Below are 16378 nucleotides of genomic sequence, written 5' to 3' on the forward strand. Positions count from 1 at the left end.
GCTTGTGTATTTTACATTTGGCAGAATATATAGCAAATGGTTTCTGGAAGTATTTCAACACGGAAACAATGTAAATGTAGCTGATGTAAATGTCCTGTAGATGTCACTGTACCCCAGACATTTGAAAAATGTCAAACTTTGAAACTCATTTGGCAACACATTGGATAACACCATTCTCTTGTTGTGCTCTTGATACAGTGTGAATGGTCAATTCAAGCCAGAACTCATACAATACATCCACTGTGTATCTAAGTGTGTTTAGTTCACCATCCATAGGTTGGATATGTGGGTCTGACTTGGAGGGGAGGGGGGGAAGAATTGCCACCGAATCCCCCATCTGGACAAAGAAAGGAAACATAGACATGGCCAAATTCATTAGTATGACCAGACACACTGATACATATGCCCTGAAGGCATTGTTATATTCCATAGATAGGATGAAGCAAGGTACATTACCTTAGTTTTGTGGTGTATTCAGATGATGCCAATTCCCTCTGGCACTGTCCTGATGCTGTACTGGGTTTTCTCTTTGAATTATGACATCAGGGAGAACTTGGGTACTGTAGGTGGAAATGAATAACAGACCGTCCATACTGAACGAAGAGTAGAGAGAGAAGAGTACCTGGGTAGTGTGGTGTGTTTATATGGGGCCAGCTGTGTTCAACCTCCTGCTGCTGTCTCGTGTTCTCTCTATGGTTCTCTCTGGCAACTGCAAGAACCAGGTTGCTGTAGGTGTAGATGTAAGTCATCCCTGCTCTACAAGAAAACCTGAAATGAATGATGAAACTACCACATAAGCTGTTACAAGCACTGGGCCAATAGTTAAAACAGAACGTGCGGTAAGATAGGGCACTATCGCTCAGATATCCACCTGTGGCTGCATCATGGCTCTTTCTATGAACTAGAAGAAAAGGTGATACACTTTTTTGTGTTGGATGAGTAACACCCACACAAACACACACACACAGCTCTAGCTGCAACACTCACCCAGGGAGCATGTAATAGGGTGAGGAAGAAGGGTGGTCTGGAAGGGAGCGGCATGTTGAAGGTGTGGGGTGTCGTCTTGGAAACCCAGGTTACTGTGGGACCTTTCCTAATGTCTGTAGAATACAGGAGGAAATCCGTGAACTGCTGGAGCTAAAGAGAGCGTTAGAGAAGGTTTTAAAGGTAGACTCTGGATGACTTTAGAAATGTTTCAGTGCTATATTTGTGCTATTTTGCATTATATTGTGGAGTCTACCCTTAATTCAATCTGACAATTTGTTAGATAAAACCTTTGGGCAAACATTCATTGGACCAATGGCTATTTGGCCTACAGAGTGGCAGGGATTGGTCATGGGGTTGTCCATACTATATGGTTCTCTATAGCTTGGGTTCACACAGTATCCACAATTATCAAACAGCAAAGCCATGTGGAACACAAGTTACAATCCCCCTTTAAAGTTAACTGTTGCACAATCAATACCAGACAAGTTTGACTAAGAGGTGGGTCTATGAAGTGTAGGCACTGATTAAAGTGCATATCAAGCTCTTATTAGCCATTGTGATTCAAGCTTTACTCATTTCTCATCACACAGATGCAGGATGCTTCTCTGAATGAGAGGTGATTACCAAACTCAAGCAATCAAACTCAAGCAATCAATGACTAGACTGGTTTGTGAGCCTCTGATTGCAAACCACCTGAAGGGCCTAATAAAAGAGACAGCCACTGAATAAGTTTGTTTCAGTTGTTTGAATCACCTTTGACCAGTATCATTCCAGTAACAGTTGGTTAGAAGAGTACTGTATGGTCATTTCAGGGAGCCAAATAGAAACTCAATGCGGTCCAGACCGTCCAGCTCCTTACCTTCATAGTGTTGGGGGTTCACCTGAGGGGTTGGCATCAGACGACTTCAAGAATAAGAGAAGAAATCTAAAACATAATAGGCCACTGTGGAAAGCATCACGCAAGGTGTTGATTTACAAAAAGATTACATGAAAGAAAGCAATAACAAACATCAGCAAAACATTTAAAGAATAATATTAATATCGACAAATAGTTAAATATTTCTCCTTTTAAGTTGAAAAAAACATTTTTGAGCAGAAATTAGTTGAGGGCAACTTTGTTATTCCTCCTTGATTGTTCCATCACATTGGTTGCTGTTTTTTGTTTTTTTTCCTGTAGCAGTAGCCCCTCCAGCACCCTGAGTGATTCCATTTATTCTTTGTACATAATTAATCACACACTCATCTTACTCTCACACTGATGAAGCAAGGACAAGACAATTTGATCAAAGGCAATAGAATGGAGGAGTTGTGGGAGAGGATCTGTAAGGCCAATCAGTACATTTTAGTGTGCAAATCTATACCTATGAACAACTGTTTTTTCTATCATGGCCAGCCTGAATTAAGGTTGGAACATAACATTAAGAGACCCTCGGACCACCACTTGGTCATGGCAGGTGCACGCACTGTCACAGACTGCCAATGATAATACGTCATGATTCAGCATGGTTATTTCGTGACATTTTCTTGGGGGGGGACCTTTAATTTAAACATCTCTGCACGTTTTTTTGTGAATAACTTCAAAGTTGTAGGAGGAGTAGCAGGTGGACGAATTGGAATAAGTATGGGGAAGAATAATAGTTGGACTTGCTGAAGCAAGCCCACTAATGACTTGTTTTGTCTAAACCTCTCTGTCCAGTGTCTCTGTCTTCAGCAACATTAACGTATTATACACCTATACGTCAGGCCACAGAGGAGGTGGTGGCTCTTGATTTATAGACAGCGTCCACAGAAAACCAACCGCATTTCATTTAGATCACGTCAGCCATTCGGCGCGGAATCCACCCTGTGGGGTTGTTTGGGCGCTGGGCGCCCTGGTAATGGGCTCGAAAACGTCTGCATCGATATATCTCCCCAAGAGGCCATTCCTCCTCGCTGTCCGATACCGCTTCCACTCGAACCGCGGATTCTCCAAATACATTACTCTCCTGAGATAAGTGTGCCACGGTTGCAGATATCTCATTTCCAGCGGACTGGAATCCATTACGGGTAGAGCATAGGCTGGGAGTAAAGCTGCCTGGTGTGCTCTGCCATCAAACAGAAACTCACCCTACACTACCACACACTCCCTACCTGGTCTCTCAATCACACAAGTATCATAAACATTAGAACACTGATGTGGGGCAATCAATATTACTCAAGCCAACCATTTTTGTCCATTGGCCCACATGGAAATGGCAACGGTCACTGGCTTTTTCATGTCACCTCACAGTAATTAGGCTTGTATGCTTTGGAGAAAGGGTCAAACTCAGCCAGGCAGTCATCAAAGGATATTCATGTTACAACTCTACCAATAAATGTAGTGCCGAAGTGTAGGGGAAATACAATTGCTGTCCATTCAAGGTCATTGCATCGCAGCCACTTCAAGGAACTTGGACAGAGACCCCTGCAATCCAGCCCTGAGGCAACTGAAACTAAAAGCACTTTAATATTTCAGAGGATTTTGTTTTAGTTTGTTTCAAGTGCATCTCTGCAATACAACATTTGCTCTACAAGGCCACTTGTTAAACCCACATTTTTATACCCACTCTTTATAAGCCCTGTTTTTGTGTGTGACATTTTGTATTTTGGAAATTAGGTCTTAAACTGTTCAGGTTTCTAAGGGTTATTTCTGAAAAGACTATGGCCTTAGAGACTATTGAGGATTGTGAACAATGGATACAGATGTGACTGTTACTGTGTATTCTGCAATGTCATGTTCTCTGTTATTGACACAGTCAAGCTGAGAAAAATCTGTTGCCTTTTGAGTGTCAAGTCCTTTAGCTGTCCCTGTTTCATAGATAGAGAAATATATTAATATATTTTGAGATGCTGTTGGCCTGTGTAGATCATTCTCAAGCTATAAAAACATAGAGAGTCAGTTTTGTAAAAAGGTGAGATTTTATGTAACAATTCAAAAATCATACACACAGCAAGAGACATTCAAATGAAATACATGTGAACAACCAGGGGTGTATTCAGGATGCTTTAAGGGTTACTTGAGCATTCTGAAATGTAAACAGTGTGAATTAGTTGTCAGTAAAGCAGTGAGATTGTGTGCTAACCTCCATGTCAGGCATAGATTCCTCCAAATGTAACTAAGACATTCCATTTAATTCTGTGTGAGTTAACATCTGTTCAATTCCAAAACGTTTTAGAATGTTACGCATTCTGATTACACCCCAGATCTGCAAAGACCTCTTTGGCACATAACACAAACCATTGAATAAAATTAAAGAAAAAAAAATCTGAACAGACAACAATAATTAGAAAATGCTAGCACTTTATATACAGGGTGCACAAACGGATTGACAAACAATACAAATCAAGGTTTTGGCAATGTGACCACCCCAGCAATAACACATTTCTCAGTCTGCAAGTCCTCCGTGCAAAACCGCGTCCTCATTGCATCGCGCCGGGGTGAGGTCGTTTTTCAAGCCAGACAAGGTTGGATCCCTGGAGGGGCCTTATGTTAACCCCCCTCCCCCCTCCTCCTTCCACTCCCCTCTTCCTCAACCTCTGCCTGGTGCCCCCCCCCCCCCTCTGTTGGACAGCTCAGCCTTGTACCAGACCTCCAACAAGGTCTCTTTAGTGCAAATAGGCAGACTGCTGCTGCTGCCTCAGCTGGTCTCCAAGGGTCATTTTCGGAAAGGCGAAGAGGCTGTGTTTGGTTTCGCTCCTGGGACTGGTCTGAGAAAGAGAAGAAGAAGAAGAAGAAGAAGAAGAAGAAGAAGAAGAAGAAGAAGAAGAAGAAGAAAAGCCAAATACATTTTATTAACTTGTAAAACAGTCTGATATAGCACTCTCATTCTTTTTGTCACTCCTGTCCCAGAATAAAAACGCTCCAGAAAAGGACAATGCATCACAGATCGATGCAGTCCTAAGTTTAGTATCGACTCGAAGGGAGAGTGAGATGTTGACAGAGACGTTTTATATGCCTAACCCCCCAACAGAACCGGAACAGTCGTAAACCCAAACAACAATCACCCTATGGTTTGTGAGCACCTTTAACAACAGCAGATAACAAGAGCAAACAAAGACACTACTCTGGTACTAAAGAAAGTGCAGACCACATGTGTGCTTGTCAGATTCTGAGCATAACAGCTGCATAAACTGAAAATTGGTTGTTGATGAACTGCATCAAAGATCTGTGCTTGACAATGTGAGTTGTGGCTTATAAACTTCTACCTGCGAGGGGTGTTTAACTACCTGGGTATAAGCTCCAGGAGAATAAGCCCCCGCAGCCTCCCACCCCAGCCATGACAGCTTTGCTTGCAGAGCCGAAAGCAGTGTGAGATGAAAAGATATGGGAATCAAAGGAGGCAATCATTTTCCCTGATACTGCCAAGTTATTTCTGTTTATGGGAAATAATAAAATGACCACTGAAAAGGAGTTTGAGCCTTGAAGTCTTGTTAGAAAGGCACACAAAAAAAAAAACTGTTAACAGGTTTTTTAACAGTTAACAATAGCTACTTTAGGAGCGAGGGTTGTTGTAATGGTTATTCTAGATCATGTCTGATGGACTAATATTCCTGGTGAGGTCATTCTGATGCCAGAACAATGGGCAATTATTTGGAGCTGGAGACTCACCCATGGTCCTGCAAAATTTTTGGCCACTCAATATAATGCTGTTAATCACACTCAAAGCAGCCTGTCTTTGTATCACCCCAGTAAGACAGCCTACATGTATTGGACAAGTGTCGGGTACTGTGTGTGTGTGTGTGTGTGTGTGTGTGTGTGTGTGTGCGCATGTGTGTGTGTGCGCATGTGTGTGTGTGTGCGTGTGTGTGTGTGTGTGTGTGTGTGTGTGTGTGTGTGTGTGTGCGTGAACCTACCTGAGTGCTTTGAGAGGGGGTATGGCTAAAACCTTGCCCACTGGCTTGGGGCCAACAGCGGGGGGCATCATCACCAGCAGCCCGTTAGAGGGTTTAGGAAGCAGGCCCCGTGCAGGGCTCATGGGTAAGCCCCCACGAGCAGGGCTGAGAGGGAGGGGCCTCTGAGGAGGGGAGGGGGAGTGTCTGGGCTGGAGCTCTGACACCAACTGTGATAAAAACGAGAGAGGAAAAGAGAGCACAAGAGTGGAAAAACTGAATAAGAATAACATTAAAGAAAGAAATAGATCTCTTACAACTTGTGATCAAAGCCAGAATACAGTACAGCACTGTATCAAACTCTCCTAATAATACACTCCACATTATACCAGGAATTACAACAGGGGCGTAAATGTAAATACAACTTATTTGCTGTGGACTGTATTTGTCCTCTCTTATAATAGAGCTCAAGCTGCTTTTAATCCTGTTTGGCAGGCTTGGTCTGACTGCATGGTGTGTTATTTCATTATGGACTACTATTACTCTACCAGCTTTTAGGTCTTTATCAGTAAACAACCACAGCAAATTAGATTTTGCACAAACACAGTGCAATAATAAATGCAAAGCCAATGTGATTTCGAAAAGCATTTTACACCTTAAAGAGAACCAGAAATGGGATTATTTTGGAGACAATCGATAGAAAACAATAAAAGATCAAATCAAAACAAAAAGTACTATTTCATCTATTGCTTTTCAGCTGTTCAGTCCCCAAGAGTCCCCAAACACCTCACAATTAACCAACAGACAGAACTATTCTAGAAGAGAAAGACCTTTTTTCAATGAGTAATTATCTTTGGAAATTAAAACAAGTCTCACCAGTGGTAAGCGTGTTGGGTTCAGGGGCAGCGGTTTCTTGGGTGGGGTGAGTTTCTGAGGGGGGGCGGGGGATTTGGGTGGGGCCGATGGAGGCTTGCTGACAGGTAGGGGTGGGCGGGCCACCTTGAAGTCCCGTGGCGTATTATGCGGTGAGGGGGCGGGCCTTAGGGGACGCACAATGTTGACTGGCTGGGTGCCGTTAGGAATAGGGCCTGGTCGTAGAGGCAAGACCTCTTTGCTGGTGTGAGGAAGCTACAGAAGAAATGATACAAAAAGAAAGAAAGTTAGTAACGGACATTGGAGAAGAGAGCGCAAGAGGCAGTAACAGCGACTATTACAGATAGTTGACACATGGTTGAGACTCAGTTGTTGAAGTGGCAATTTAACAGCAGTTAAATCAATGTGTCTGTCATCCTCAGAAACACAGGGAAACTATTCATGGCAGCAATAGAGGCCTAGGTTCAAGCCCCTCACACGTACCCCCTTGTGGCTGTTTCCTTTGTTGGATGGCCCCACCACTTTCAGGTGAAAGGCAGGATTGAGATGTCCGTTCTTGCCCTTTTCCATAGAGCCCTCCAGTCTGTGGAGAAGAGGGAATGAACAGAAATGAAGGACTTACAGGGTTTTAGAGGACATAGATTAGACAGCTTTATTTCTGAGGGCTATCTTGGCTTTTCAATCACATTATTGATTTGATAGACCCAGGTGTGAGGACTGGTGAACATTAGGCAGAGTATACACCAGACAGCAAAGTGTCCCTATAAAGTTACTCAAGTAGCTTAAGGAAATGGACAGGTGAAGGGCAAACAAAACACTCTAAAAGAGTGTCTGGTAAAAAGCTTTCTGAAAACCTCAGGTTCAACTTGACATGCATCTACTAGTCCCAGAACAGATGTTCGGAGAACATACTCTAACACGCAGACAATGAATAAATAAATCAAAACATGAAATTATCTTTAATAAGCAACACACAGTATTATAGCACTGAACTATAAACGAACTCCCCACCATTGACCACAAAATGAAAGGAAAAAACTGCTCCAGCTGGTGCAGCTAAGAGCCTTTCTATCATCCTTGCAAGTTCAATTTTCTGTATCGTTAAATATTCCTTCAGATGTCTCCTTTATTTCTCTCTTTAGAGAAACTGAGACCCATTCCCTGTCCAATATCAATGATTAGCCCGTCTCTGTCTTCATTTAGAAGGTCAAGAGCTTTATTCCAGGGGCACCATAACAGAATAACTCCCCCTCTGGACTTGATCCAACGACTCAGCCAACTTCATATCCCGTAAACCATACTGTAGGACAGGACTGCTATCAGAGGTAGTAACTCACGCTGGGTTATACGACGTCCCTGCCTGTCTGTGTATACTGCACTGCTCATAAGGGGGGAAGGTACTGTACTACACCACTTTTATGAGAGCATACTTGTGTTTAGACGTATAAATGTGAGCTGGTGCAAAATGTGCTGAGTGGGTTGATTTCACAGATGACAAACATATGTGTTTGCCCGCGTAAATCAGAGCTGATGCAAAATGTGCTGAGTGGGTCGATTTCACAGATGACATGAACATAGATAGAACATCTGTACAAACCGATCTACAGTAACTGGACCACGTTTGAAATCTTTGAAAATGACTCCTTCCTTCCTCTCTTCCCTTAAAGAATCACTGATCTGAAGACTGCCTACGAGAAATCTGTATGGTGGAACCCTTGCTTTCACCTATTCAATCATGTTAGATCAGCTTTTTTCTTCAATCAGAATCAATTTTTCAAGCATTTGAGAAGAGCCCTAGACTCTATTACACACTGGCCCACAGTATAGCTATGGTGGTGATCAGTAGGGGACAGTGGTTGTTACCTGTTAGCCTTGCTGTTCTTCTCTCTCTGGATGAGCCACCTGTGGTAGTAGGAACTCTTGATCTTGTAGCAGTAGAAGACAATGAGAACACCAGGGAGGAGCACCAGGAAGGTAAAGAGCAGGCCCACCACTAACCCCAACTGACCTGTGGACAGACCGCCAGAGAAGGGATGGTTGGATGTGTGTGTGTGTGTGTGTGTGTGTGTGTGTGTGTGTGTGTATGTGTGTGTGTGTGTGTGTGTGTGTGTGTGTGTGTGTGTGTGTGTGTGTGTGTGTGTGTGTGTGTATCTGAAGGTCAACTCACTGTCATACTGGACAGGCCCACTGTCCACGCTGCCCCCCAGCCCTGGCTTCTCACAGAAGGGAGGTGCCCACCCGCGGTTACAGTGGCAGTTCCCATTGCTGTTGCACACCTGTAGAGCACACACAAAGGACGTTTCTGAATCAGATTTTCCTCTTGAGTCTCAGGATAACCTTATGTGTTTGGAATGGTGCCAAACAAATTAAAAGCGCTAATTGTTTGTTTACTGCCTAACAGGAGACATCTAGAACAGATGGACTTTTCTTCTTTGTGGAATAATACTGAGATTCTGGTCATTGGTGAAATGCTCTTTTTGTAAACATGCAGCAACCATTTTTAATGGTTAACACAACCAGTATGAATTTGAATGGGGAACAAATTTGCTGACTTTGAATGAAAGGGTTAGTTTCTGTCAAGTTTGGCAGTCAAAGATCTTGGTGTTAGAAGTAGACTTGTTTGATACTCGTATCAGAAGTATTCCAAGAGATTATAGCATTTTCTACTTGATTGATATCGACAGACATCTTGCATGATATTCCTGCCAGTAAATGATGTAGAAAATACTTCCATGCTTCAATTACATCAAAACACAATTATAATATCAATGATTAACAAAGCTTACTGCTTACAAATGCTTCATTAAAACAATTTAGTCCTTTTTTAGTCCTTTATTTATTTTGGTTTTTAAGCTATTTTAGACTATTTTCTTTGTAATTCTGGTTACTTGCAACCCTGTCAAGTTCCTTGGTGAATATTTTTCATGCTTTTCAAGCCAACAACCGACAGTTCGTTTTTGTTTGTTTACATCCACAACGCTCTTTTAAGCCTGGGGATCAATATGAATCAAATGATAATGCAAATAAAAAAGTCACAAAAGAGAGGGGAAAACTTGCTTTAAATAATCCCTCCTCAAAGCCATTTCCATTCACTGCCCTTTTGGAAAGAGGGAGCAAACAAAAGAGGACAAATGGAGACTTTTAAACAGGGAATAGAAAGAGAGAGGAGGATTAAAGACAGGAAGCGTGTGTTTATTTGTCTCTAGGCTCAGGGGGCTGGGAGAGAAGATTTAAAAACATAATCTAATGGAAGCCCCCTCGATTTAATGAGGAAAAATTGTTTGCAGCTGTAAGATGGCTGACCTGGAGGGCCGTTTTAAAAATTTCAGAGGTGTGAAATGAAGTCCTGTCTAACACCAAATGCAAATGGTCCTGCATGAGTCATGACAAACAAAGCAAAGTTAACTGGGACTTTGGGAAGTGACATTTTCTGAATTCCAAAATCAACCCCTGGTGCCTATACCCTTGGCACTTCATGTAGAACTGAAAGGAACAAATAGGTATGAACAACATGGTAAAAGCTCCTTCCTCTGATTCCTTGGCTAGTAGAATGGTGGTATATTCATCATACTGGATATGTCCAATGCTGTCATGTCAGGGTTACAGAAGTCCTTAGAGGGTAGAGGCGAGGGGTTCATTCTGAATGCAGCTACTAATGACAATCTGGATCTCAATACACTCTTATGGTAACAGGTGGTTAAAGTCTATTCCCCATGGCAACAGAGCGTATTTATAGCCTCATAAACAAATACACTATGTGATTTCTTCCTTAGGCTATAGTATATAGTCTTGAACTAGTTACTTCAGGTGTTGTTGTGTTTTCGTCATATATTTCTCTTGTTTTACAAGAGCCTCAGAGACATGAGTCTAGCTTCGCTCAAGGACAGAGTGTGACAATAAGATTAAGGAGCTTGTAGAGGCCAAAGCAGTAGATTCGTACCCCATGGCCGTGACAGCGAGCGATGCAGCTTTCCAGCTCAGTGAAAGAGGCGTTCTGGCACCGGCGGTCTCGGCACACCTGTTGTAAAACAAACAGAGTGATCAACACACACACACACACACATTTCACATACACTCACTAATTTGAGACTGTTAGAAAGGGTGTGAGACTGTGTGTGGGCACACTCAGTGTGGTAGTTATGGCTGTGCATTTTTGTGTGAGTGTGTGTTTATATTTGGTTTTAAGACTGCTTTGTAGATTTAAACGGACAGCTATACTGTATGTGAGTGAGAGAAATGTGTATAAATGGAAGTAATGTGAATAAAACCAATAGGAGCAGACACTGTACAGACTTAAGATAAAGACATATCAAAACATTATGGGATATTAAAGATCTGGGTCTGTATTATACAAATATCAAACAATTCAGGTTTAGTTCATATAGAACTGTGGCCATGACACTAGCCCTAAAACACTTATCTTACTTGCCTTTCCCTCTCCACACTTAGTGCCAGTCATGACGAGGCCTGGGTCTGGAAGGTCCCCCTGTCCATCCTGGGTGGTATAGACATACGTGCCCCTGCATTTCACCTCCATGCCATCAGTACGGATGGTAGTGTCAATGGACACCGCGTTAGTACCCTTGGGCTTTTTAGCAGCACTGTGGCACTGGATCTTCCCACACTTGGCATCGCTAGAAACACACACACACACACACACACAGACACACGCACACACGCACGCACACACACAAAACCAACACACAAAGAACAGAAAATACCCAAACACACACACACACACATCACACCAAGGAACACAGCCATACACACACACAAGACAACATCCAGCAAAAACAAATAGAAACAGGTTAGAAAACTATGAATGGATTGTGAATGTATGACTCAAGTGTTACTGGCATGCAGATACGGTATGGGCTTAGCTTATCTGATCTCCACTCCTTCTCTCGCTCTGACTCACTTTGGTCAACAAACATGGGATTCTATACTGGAATTGGGCAGTCACGTATCATACGTATACAAGGCAGACGTTGAATATCTTAATCTGTTGCCTAATTTGCATAGCTAAGCTGCTAATTTGGCTCCATTAATTAGCTCTGGAACGACGCCATGGAAACTGTCTCTAAGAGGTGCATTAGAGTACACATAAGGCTGCAAGGTACTGTACTGTACGTGGAGGAAATGTTCAGTTCAACCTGAGTGTGCTTAGCAATAGTAGCATAGCTTTGAGGAGACTGGGCAGTTTGAAAAAGACTGGGTAGTGTCTTATAATATTATGGCTATGACTGGACAGTGAGACCAGAAGATTGTCAGGTTATAAAAATAATAATGATAAAATGGTCATTTACAAGACCATAGGCTAACCAATGGAGCTATTGGGGCTATCAGAGCTATGAATCTTTACAACAGGATATGTCTGTGTCCATTGCTCCCTCACCTCTTCTCACACTTCATGAAGTTGCCCTGTCCGTCCTTGCCACAGTTTCCAAACGCGTTGCCTGCAGCGTTGACATCTTGAAAGCAGGCATCGTGCGCTGGACGGGCACCTGTAACAATAATACACAATGGGAATAATCTTTAGTTACTATAGTAACCATACAGCTACATGGAAAATAACTCTGTACTTGTATAGTGATCACCTCACTTCCCAAGGCCAACAATATAGAGTTGCAGTTACCTAATGTAGAGATTCAACTCACCCTTTTAACAACTGTCAAATATAATGACGTGCTAAGGCATCTTTGTAAAAAGAGTTTAACATGTTTCATTTGTTACATTCAAGAATACTCTGACAAAGGGGACCCAACTTTTTGAGACCTTAGAGGCCCCCTTCGAATTGTGATAGCTGCTTTTGTAACCAACTTCTAATGGTAATGTGGTTTAAAGGTGCAGATGCTTATCACAATCTGTGTTATCTCATGTACATGCAGGAGTTGATAGAAATCCCAAACTATGCAAATTATGGTTAAGGGTTAAGATTCTTATCATTAATTATGTTGATGTGGTTTAAAGGTGACTATCCTGGAGTTTCTAATTCTATACACAGAGTGAAGGTCGAGATATGCATCGCTAATTGAACTACTTGATAAAGGTTCTTCACAGGCACTCTCTGGGTCCATATTTATAGAGCACGGATGAGGGATCCAAACATGGTGAAGAGTGGCAAGGTGTGTGTTTGTGTGTGTGTGTGTGTGTGTGTGTGTGTGTGCGTGCACATGCTCGTGCATGCCTGCATACACACTGTACACGTGTGTGAGAGTGTGAGTACATGTGAAAGAAAATGTAGAAGCAGTGTATACAGGATAAAGGGGCAGCATGTGATCTGTACAGTATAGGGGCCCTTCTACGTACCATAGCCCCACAGCTGCAGACACTGTTGCTCGTGGGTCAGACACATGCCATTGTAGCAGTAGGCGTGGCCATACTGACAGGAGGTGCCGTCCAGCAGGTAAACATTGGCAGGGCAGTAGGGAGAACCACCTGTACAGTACTCAGGTAGGTCACACGCCCCCGCAGGTCCACGACACATGGTACCTGCCTGTTTCAGCTGGGGGAGAGGGGGCAAAACCCAGGGGGGAAAGGGTGGGGGGGGTAGGAAGAAGAAGATGTAATAGTGTAATACAGAGGAATACATTCTAATTGGTCTTTTGGAGACATACAGAGTGTATAAAGTGTAGTGTGTGGATGTGTTTGTTACTGTCTGTACTGTACCTTACAGCCCTCGCAGCAGACCCCGTGGGCACATTGGGCCTCCTCCTTCAGGGTACAGTTGTTGGCATTGCAGCAGTCATTGGTGCACTCCTGAAACACCACACACATCGTCATCATACACACATCACCATCAATTGCACAAACACACAGACACACACACATGCACACACACACACACACAACCGCCCGCTCATTTACCTCACTGAGCCGAATCAATGCAGCACGACCCTGTGCCTACACACACACACTCATACACACACAGTCACCTCCTCCCTCTCACACACACTCAGCTCAGATCCAACTCCTGACTCTATTCACTTCTTTGTGGGGGTTAGTAGTTCAGAAGTGGGAGTGGGGGTGACAGCACTGAGCGACGTGTCAAGGTTTCGAGAGGTGGAGGTAAAAAAAAGACATTCCACCGCACTCCATGTCATACGGAGATGAAAATGACATCTCTTGTTGCCATGGCGCACTCCGCCAAGCCACAGATACTCTAAACTGACGTGGGAGTTGAAGGATGAGAAACAGCAATATTACTGCAGGGAGAGAATGGATCAACTCAGAAACAGATCCCTATGGTGTTTTCAGTGGGGTAATTTAAGGGCATACGCTTTAAAGATGGTTAGGTGTAACTTGAAATTCTACCAGCTACAGCTTGTGTTTTCATACTTTCCTTACATATAAAGTTTCAAGGCAGTGTAGGGAGAGAAGGAATAGTAGTTGGAATATGATAGACATCTAGAAATAAAAATACACTAGCTAGCTACATTCCCCATATGTCTGCATGTGTGATATTGTCGATTTGTCTCGAAGAGTGGAATTTTAAAGAAGACTATAGAGCAACATTCTATTCCTTGTTTCGGTTGCCCTGCTTAAAACAGGTGACTTGTCAGGAGCCAGTGATATCCTCACCACCTAACTGTCAGTTGTGGTTTGAGTAGGAGTAAAAACAGCCACACACATTATCAGCATTTCTGTCAGCTAGCAATGAGCTTCTCCTGTTTTCAATTTGCACCCTTGCAAATTGAGCCAAAGAGGATTTAAGCGTATGTCTATCAAGCGTAAACACCTCGTCCCAAGATGCAAAGCCTCAAAATCTTTTAACACTCTTAAATCTGTTACACAAACATAGCACAACATACATATTAAGCAGTGTGGCTAAGTGATGCTGGGCAACCCTGAGGTGAAAGATGCTAACAGCTTAAGTGGGGTTTTTCTCACCTCAAGCTCTCCACAGTCACACTCCTCTCCATCCTCCACGAAGCCGTTGCCACACCTCTTGCCCCCCACCAAGTCCTTCATGTTGGGCATGTTGAAGAGGCACATCCCCCCTCCCTTCTGGAAGTAGCTGTCCAGGTCCCTCTTGCTGCATGCACTGAAGACGCGCGGAAAAGGATGCCTGTTGAGCCAGAGAGAGTGTCCATTACTCCATACATTAACAATTATTAGGCTTTATAACTAGTTTATTGACAACATATCATTTGTTAATATACTGTCTATGTTCCACTGCCTGTCGGTCTCACCCAGTGGCAGCAGCCATCACACAGCCTCCCTGCTCTGCAGTGGCCTCCACACAGCAGCCGTCGTGGTCGTGACTCATGCCAAAGTTGTGCCCTATCTCATGGGCCATGGTGGCGGCTGCTCCGATGGGTAAATCTGAATGGTCCTGGGGGAACAGAAGGACAAGCTTTATTTGGATGGGATTACCATAACTGTCTGCAACACACATTCTCTCAAAGGTATTAGTGACAGCTTTCATGGTTTATTACAAAAGCTTGTGTCAATCCCTAGAACTTTACCTGTTCTACCTGAAATGCATGTAAAACATTGCTGTGCATTTTAATTGACTGGTAATATTAAGTGTACTAGCCTATCGTGTAACTATGATAACTGCTAAATGGAGTCCATTGGGGTCAGTCTTTCCAGCAAACCACTCCATGCATGCAACCAACTAACCAAGATGGCTCCTCTTAGCCTGACCCCTCTGTTGTGCCCATTCACCCATGGAGAGCAGTGGTTAGGCCTGCCATATCAGGATTCTACAGGCCTCCTCTATCCAGGAGAGGAGAGCTAATAAGGCCTATTAGAAGCTAATCAAGCATGGAAGAGAAATCGATCTCTTTGCCTCAACGCATCCAGTCCACACATAGACACATAAACACATACACATGAAAACATAGACACAGAATCAAATGTGGAGACACACGTGCATACACATATACACGAGCACTGGTACACACACATGCACACACACACACACACACACACACACACACACACACACACACAGAGCACACTTGTATTCCCTCCTCCCGTCAATATATGACAATATATATATTCCCTCCTGTCAATATATGACAGTACATACCACGTTGATGCCTCCAGAGTTCTCCAGGCTACACATCCCCTCCAGTGGTGCCATCCCTATGGTGGTCCCTTTAAATATCACTCCCCTGTCGCAGGGAAAAACACAACAAAAAATCACTTAACCTTAATCTCTTCAGTATTGATTGATGTGCACATGGCGGCTTTGTGGTGGATGCACATTGATTGCTGATAGAACAGCCTTGTACAGCAGACATGATAAGCCTGTCTAGGACCAGACTCCTAAAGGCCCCTCAGCTGGCTGTGATGTCTCTTGTTGTCACTTAGCTTTCCAAAACAAATCAAAAGCTGTCCGCAAATAAAAGGCAGACAGGCCCTGTGGTAACTGTGAACTGATTACACAGAGCGAAGGGGCCTCCGATTGACTGTTTACAGATGAATGTGTATTGGCAGTTAAGCTGTGTTGTGGCTGCCGACTCACTGAGGTGTGCCGTTTCAATTATACCTAACTGAGCCAAAATCTTTTAGTTAATAAAATCTCTGTTTAGCTAATCATTTATCAATCTATCCACTAACGAAGTCTGAAATTACAGTTTTTGAGTTTTGACGAAGGAGGACAGGGATCGTTATGGCATTAAGTTGGTGTACGGAGCTGTGATGTGTGTTTGTGTGTGTG

General features: G+C 43.3%; 1 protein-coding gene across 1 annotated transcript in view; it reads right to left on the reverse strand.

Moving 5' to 3' along the window:
• Positions 1 to 3911: 3911 nt before the first annotated feature.
• adam19a (ADAM metallopeptidase domain 19a) overlaps positions 3912 to 16378 on the reverse strand; it is a 69299-nt gene continuing 56832 nt past the window's right edge. The window contains exons 10-23 of the mRNA XM_083695113.1: positions 15746 to 15830; positions 14901 to 15043; positions 14599 to 14776; positions 13378 to 13467; positions 13018 to 13213; positions 12104 to 12212; positions 11138 to 11342; positions 10649 to 10726; positions 8876 to 8984; positions 8572 to 8716; positions 7192 to 7291; positions 6712 to 6963; positions 5860 to 6065; positions 3912 to 4713 (exon numbers count right to left, since the gene is read on the reverse strand). Of these exons, the coding sequence (XP_083551239.1) occupies positions 4662 to 4713; positions 5860 to 6065; positions 6712 to 6963; positions 7192 to 7291; positions 8572 to 8716; positions 8876 to 8984; positions 10649 to 10726; positions 11138 to 11342; positions 12104 to 12212; positions 13018 to 13213; positions 13378 to 13467; positions 14599 to 14776; positions 14901 to 15043; positions 15746 to 15830 (1948 nt within the window). The 3' untranslated portion in view covers positions 3912 to 4661. The remainder of the gene's footprint in view (positions 4714 to 5859; positions 6066 to 6711; positions 6964 to 7191; positions 7292 to 8571; positions 8717 to 8875; positions 8985 to 10648; positions 10727 to 11137; positions 11343 to 12103; positions 12213 to 13017; positions 13214 to 13377; positions 13468 to 14598; positions 14777 to 14900; positions 15044 to 15745; positions 15831 to 16378) is intronic.

The sequence above is a fragment of the Argentina silus genome (genome assembly GCF_951799395.1).
Source record: "Argentina silus genome assembly, chromosome: 1".
Classification (NCBI taxonomy): domain Eukaryota; kingdom Metazoa; phylum Chordata; class Actinopteri; order Argentiniformes; family Argentinidae; genus Argentina; species Argentina silus.